We start from the raw sequence: 6826 nt of genomic DNA on the forward strand, positions 1-6826 counted from the left end.
CGTGGCCTTGGCGAACCAGCCACCGGCAATAGGAGTAGAAGAGTCGCACAGGCGTGAGCTCTCACTTTGGAGAGATTTTCACAAGCAAGTAGATAGATAGATGAGGCGGAGGAACAGCCGGCTTGATCGATAGCGCGAAGTAAAGTAGTGTGTGTTGCAAAGTATTCCAGAGCCCGTGCGTGTTAGCACGGCGAGCGCGAGGTCACCTCTCTCACTGAGCAGTAGAATTGGACGATAAGAGAAGCACTAGAGAGGGATAGCGAGACCGAGGTACGCAGATACAACCGTTAGATTTTTTCGGCACATATTCGTCCCAGATGGGCTTTCCATTGTTAGAGTTGACATGTGTGAGACAGCCAAGGAGGAACTGATGGCGGATGCGTTTCTCATAGTACGGCGAAGTAATCTTACGCCAGGAATGCATCGGGGCTGTTGTACATCGACGAAGCTTCACAGCAGGGCACAGCAGAAACCTGGGTGCTTGCATCAGCGACCCCGTTTCGCAGCCTTTCTCTCCGGAGAGCGTTCTTACTGAAACACAAAGGACCCGTCGACACAAGAAAGCCGGTGGTTCTGCGTAGAGTTAAGTGGCACTTGAAGGGAGGGAGTCACCTCGGAGTCGTGTGTCGCTAGCGGCTGCGTTAGAGAAGGTGATCGCACACTTTGAACGTACTAGTCAGCATGTTCCATGTGGTCTCGCATCCACTCCCGCTGGTCCTGTCTCCTCCTGCACTCCACGACGTCCAAACGTTCTCTCATCGCAGCTGAAGTGCATAAGATCGACACTCCAAAGTAGAGCATTAGTTTCTCTGATATCAACAGTGAAAGAGCTTTTCGATGGAAAAACCCCTTGCGCTGCTGTCAAGAAGGCGACTCTTTCCTGACAGCAGACGATGGGGCCTCGGGCCGAGCTCGCTCTGCGCGGAGTCTCGGGGCGGTTATCTGCACGGTCATTCCCATGGCAAACAGTCCCCGAACAGCGCCACGATGTTTTCTGAGCGGCATCAACTCACCCAGTTCTTCTTGCATTTTCTCATTGGCTTCAATTTGACGCCGAAGGTCCCTGAAGGCAGGCAAGACCCTACTGTCCCGGGATGACGAGGAGGACACCGTCGTTTCTTGCCGAACGATTATCGCAACATCTCGTGAGGTCGCTTCTCCCGGGAAGAAACATGAACAACAATAGCTCACAGACTGAGTTCCTCTTTTTGCAGTGTCAGGTCGTTTGCGGCAGCTTGCACGCTGGCTAAGCGTTCCCTGCACGCAGTGGCAGAATGTCGCACACGGTGCATCGGAAGCCTTCCTAGCTCTCACGAACTGTCCACGGCTATCCGTAGTTCTTCGGGCGGATGGAAACCGGGTATTTCACGTTAGTGGCTAAGGGAAGGAGAAGACCTCCGCCACTCTGAGTTGTCACTGACTGTATGTAGTGGGCTGGGCGGAATTCTTTGTTTGGTGTTTTCAATGACGTCATGGCCACTTCGCCATTCACTCATCACGCATTCGTCCTACTCCACCAACATAAAGCTGCGCCGTTTACTTGTGAGAATGTCCAAGCTAGATGGCTAGGATAGATGAGCGAGCGCAGACGAGGCTGTTTGAGCAGAGAAGACGACAATTTTCCCTTGTTTGATAACTTACATCAAAGCTCTGTTGTTCAACCGCATATCATCCGCCTGCCGGAACAACATCAGCGCCCTGGTGTGATCACGAGATCTTTGACTGCCACTGAGGCTCACTAAGATGGATTCCTTTGAAAAGTGAAAAACCAGCTTATTGTTGGGCTATTTTGACAACTTTTTTTACTTGCAGCGCATTCGATGTCAAGTACGCGGGCTGCACGAGCTTCGTGCAAACGCCACGCCGCATCTCGAGAGCACCCAGAAACGCCTCTCCGGTCTTTTCAGGATGGTGACCCTTCGGGGAAGTAAGCTCTTGGTGAGTGACAGTGTCGAACAAGGAGCGACGTCGGATCGGGAAAAACCATACTAAGCAAGTGTAAGTCGCGAATAAATTTCCTCTTGAGGAAGGGTAAGCTATGGATTGATTACCTCCTGTTGGGCCGCGTTGAATTTCTCCACCCATCCCTGACAGAGAAACACTCGCAAGGCGCAGCCGATCAAAATGTATTCTTCTCCCGGAGCCATTGTTTGAGCTGGATAAGTCACGACACGAGCGTGAGTTCTTACTCAAAGACATCCTTGTGGCAGCTGTATACAGACTGATGAGAGGCAGGCACCCGCCTGTAGCCGAAGACGTGCATCGTTCGTGGCGCTTCACCTGAACAACATCGTCGTGTCGCGCCGCCTGAGCCATCATCTCATCCTGCTTTCGTCTCATGATAGCAAGCTGCCGCCTGCATTCCTCCTCCGTTTCCTTCTTTTCGAGGCGAGCCTGTAAGCGCCAGGGGACACCGCAGGGCCTCCGGCAAACCATGTTATTGGAGCGTTTCTCCCTAACGACAAAGAACATGAATCTGTCTGGGGCCAAACTCTGATTCCGGCTGAGATGCATTTGCTGGACTCCGTAGTGCGCAGACGCGGTGAGCGTGTGCTTGTAGAGACATGAGGCTTGCGCAGGGATTTTCACCCAGGAAGAATGAGAGCTGCTTCGGAGGCCATGAAACACTACGCACGCAAACCGCAACGCAAGAGGCAGCCCGACTCCGGGCAACTCAGCTGTTACCGTTGAAATTTCTCGTGCCTTGTGTACTCCCGTTACCGTCTTTCGCTGGGAAGGTCTGGGTCAGCGTCTGGCGAGATCGGTAATCAGATTCAGTCTGTCCAACTTACAGCCGCTAGCTCGTCAGCAAGAGAATTTTGCAGTTCCGCTGCGTAGCATAGACACCGCGGCGGAGCGCAACTCCTCAACTACCAAAGTTTATGCCTCACGTGCCCGCTCTCTTTGCGGGCCTAGGCCGGAGCAATGATACACGAACCAAGTGGCTGCAGTGTTCCCTGTTACCCATGGCCTTGAGATTCTTTGTGAAAGCCGTTGCTCGTCCCTCTGCCTTGCATCGGAATCCGTCGATCGTTTCGGTCTGTGCACGACAAACACAGGCAGGAAGAACTTTCTAGCGTGGTCCTTTCGCTGTGCGCACGCCCTCTGCAAATACGTGCACGAGCCCTTCTACCTCGGGGTCTTTGTGGGGGCCACGAGGGCGGACGGGCCATGACGACCTTGCCACCCGAGCACCCGAGTTACGCCCGTGGAGACTGAGGCTGTGTACGAAAAGATACAACTGGAGGAGTATTACTCCCTCGGGACACAATGCGACAGAGTATCTAGCACGTGACACTGTGTGGAAGCAGCCACCCAGACGAAGGGAAGGAGGTGCAGGCTTTCCGGGACAGAGTAGCTTCCCACTGAGAACACCCGGATGGTGGTAGGCGACCGAGTGTTTTGTCGTCGCATAGTAGTCAAGAGATTACGCATGTGACTAGGACTGAGTCTGTGAGGTCGCGAAGCAAAGCAGCCGAAAGTCTGCGTTGCTATTCAAGGTCATCGGCGGCCGTGCGGGACACAGGTATTTATTCACGTCATTTCTCATGTGCTCTGCTCTGGCAGCGGGTTTCGAAAGCTTCAGCATCTAGCCAGGTGGGTACTTGCTTTTGCAGCAGCGACAGATCATTCTCCCTCTGGGAAAGTTTTTCTTTCAACTTGTTGATTGTCCGACACTGAACACGGCACAACATACAGGGACAAGCGCAGAAACAGGTTAAGAAAACGTGCCAATACCGGAAAAACACCAACGCACACTCAGCTTCTCGGTCTGAGCCCCAAGAGCCGGGTCCAGAGAACTAGCAGAGTTGGCCTGGCACCCAAGAGCATGCCAAACCACTAAGCGATGCGTGAGGATTCCTAGGCACTCTCTTTCCGCCCTGCGAGCCGTCCTTGCGCAGCAGGGATTGAAGCGACGAAACTTGAAGACAGGGCTTTCTCGTGGCTCTTTGAGTCTGTGTGGGGGCTAGTGTACGGGGGGATGAGGCCAATTCCATTCAGTGTCGAGCCCTCCCTATGTTGCGACGACATCATTCCCGACGCATCGGAAAGACGAAGGGAGAAACTCACCAAGTCTTTTTTGTCTTTCTGGAGCCCTGTCACCTTCTCTCTCTCAGCAACGGCATCTTGCTGCGCCTGGACACGCACCACAAGTTGCCGAGCAACCACTGAGCCCCAACAAACTAGGTACGGTCCCTACAGTACACAACAGAAAGCCAGTGGTGGCTTCTACTTTCCTTATCTCAAAAATGCGCACTGGGATGTTTACTCACGTACCTCCTCTGCAGCGTGCTGAAGCGCGCGCCGTTCTTTGAGGTCCTTCATGATGCGCGCAGTCAGTTCCTACAGGTATTAGAGTGGATTCCACTTCCACTGCACGTTGTTGTACGCGAGCACCGCAAGAGTGATTGCCCGGAAAAGGCACTTAAGAGCTAGGTCGAATGACTGTATTCTTGTTCAGGGGCGAGAAGGCAACCGCAGGAACAGATGACCAGCGCAGCGGCGAGAGTACCCCGTCTTTTTGCGACGGTCGACGTCAACAACAAAGGAAGTGGAGAGTCGGCTAGCTTAGCCTTACTTCGGTCCGCTTGCGCTCGGCCATGTATTTCTTGTGGTGGCTCGCGGCCTCCTCCTTCTTGATTCTCACTTGCTCATTTGCCAGCTTACATTTCAGCTGCCATACGGAGGAACGCAAGAAATTGGTTCTCCACGGTAGAAGCTCTCTAGCTTGTAGAGGTTAATGTGACTAGGGAGGCAGTGAATTAGCCGGTGTTGGTTTCCGCAGAGCATGCTTTCCTCTGATGTCTATACCAAAGAAGAACCCGGAAGTGAATCTTCCCCCAGCTGGGAGCGAAAGAGAGTGATAACATGAAACCTACTAGCAGCTGGCCAGCTCAGACGCACGTGCTCTCAAACACCTGCCCACTCCGACGGAGACTGTTCAACCGAAGCAACAAGAGTAGCGATCCGCTTTCGAACCCAGGTGTCGTCGGTACGGGGATTTCAACTCACAAGCATCATGTGAACTGGGGCAAGATTCACTAACCTCGAGAGCCCGAAGCTGCGTGTCCCACCAGTCAAGTTCTTGCTTGTCCAAAACTACTTGCTGTTCTCCAACAGCCAAAGGAGGAAGCCTGTCCGATACTGCGCCACCTACAACCTGTCGTGTTTGCGTATCTATTGACTGCTGCAAGAGGGGCTTCTTGCTCTGGTGAAGATCCCAACTTCCTCCACCGGAGCTTCCAAAGAGTTGAAGGGACTCCCCAGAGAAAGGCTCTCCAGGTAGCTCCCCACCGAATTTCTCTCTTTGCTTCTCACCCTCTTGCTGAGGCAGCAAGGCAGGCCCAAGCTGGAACTGCCCCAAGGGTAACGTGGGAACTCGGTCCAGGCCAGGCAGCGGAGATGCCTCTGCGGGGGCTGTAGAGATATTCAAAACCTTCGGATGATCAACGTCACCAGAGACAGGAAGAAACACGAGGAGTGGGCAGGTGCCATCTTCAGGGACTGTCAATGATTCCGTGAGACTCTGGGCACCGTGGAACCTGCTAGTGTCTACGGGATAACGAGCAGGCTGTAGTTCTGGGGAAGCGGCTGCCCGACCATTCGCGTCGATGCCGTCAGGGCTTGCCAAGTCAATCAAGCTCGGAGGCTCAGCTTCTTCGGGAAAATTCATTAGCTGCTCTGCTGGAGCAGTCCCCGTTGGCGTGTCCAGATCGCCTCTTCCAGTACCCTGCCCAAAGCGGTCCCGACTGCTCGAGAGCATCCTGTCAAGCGAAGTGTAGTGTGGCGCAGCTGCCAATCCCTGGACGAGCTGCTTTAGAGCAGGACTTGAGGTGCCTTAGGAACGGAGTACCGCGGGAAGATGTTGGATTTGCCTGCGATATGCAACATGTAAAAGCTTGAGCTCTATCAGCTAACGAACAGCCTCTCTGGTCTCTCGCTCTACTGGGTTGCCTTCTCCGTAGGCCATACCGTTCCATCCGAGTGAATAGATAAAGTGTGGAATCCTCCTCTCTGCAGTTCTCTGAGAAAAAGCACTCTACCCCATCAAGAACTGCCAAAGAGATGATGGTACTACAAAAGACCTCGACTGCATGGGCTGTCAGCAGTCCGCAGGCCCTCTCTCTCTTGCAGACTCGAGCTGTTCCAAAAAAGCTAACACCTCGGAGAGATGTCTAACAATGAACTCCCACCAGCGTGTGCGGTACAAGGGAACCCGCCAGTAGAAGCTTATGCCGCCTCCTTCCTGTATATTTTCACCCCGGGTGCCTTGCCCAATCTGTACGAGGAACGGACGACCAACAGCAATACTACCACGAAGCCTGGATTTCCAGCAGTGGGCAGGTAGAAGCGGGGAAACCCGCTGAGACAGAGAGTATTAGAAATGAATACAGCTGCACGGGGATAGCTCGTCCTGGGCGGCTCGGTTCGCTGCTTGGGGGTACTCCCGGCGGGCACGAGACGGCTGCACTGGAAGTTGCTCGGGATCGACATCCACTCGTCTCGTGCACGTCCTTTCAACAAAGAGACATTATGAGACGGCAAAAGGACTTGTTTTTGGTCTTGTCACGATAGGTCACCTCATGGGAGGTGCCCGACTTGAGAAAGAGGCTGCGCTAGCACCGCAGTTTTCACTACTCCCTCCGAAATGCGAGCGGAGTTGGGCTGTCGAACCGGTGTGCAGAGCATTGCCACAAACAGGACCACTTGGTACAAAAATCATAGGAAGTTGTCTAGTGTAGTCTTGATTGGACGATAGAATTCACTCGGGCGGAACTATTCACACACACTAAACCGGCTCCTGGCTTTTCGTATGCCGACTTCG

General features: G+C 53.6%; 1 protein-coding gene across 1 annotated transcript; it reads right to left on the minus strand.

The window, feature by feature from the left end:
• Positions 1-31: 31 nt before the first annotated feature.
• On the minus strand, positions 32-1276 carry CSUI_003141 (uncharacterized protein; the record flags this gene model as incomplete). The annotated part of the gene is made up of 3 exons (XM_068063339.1): positions 32-531; positions 674-764; positions 1014-1276. Coding segments are annotated over 3 exons (477 nt in total), but the record flags the coding sequence as incomplete, so codon positions are not given.
• Between the last annotated feature and the right edge of the window lie 5550 nt (positions 1277-6826).

The sequence above is a fragment of the Cystoisospora suis genome (assembly GCF_002600585.1).
Source record: "Cystoisospora suis strain Wien I chromosome Unknown contig_1358, whole genome shotgun sequence".
NCBI lineage: Eukaryota > Apicomplexa > Conoidasida > Eucoccidiorida > Sarcocystidae > Cystoisospora > Cystoisospora suis.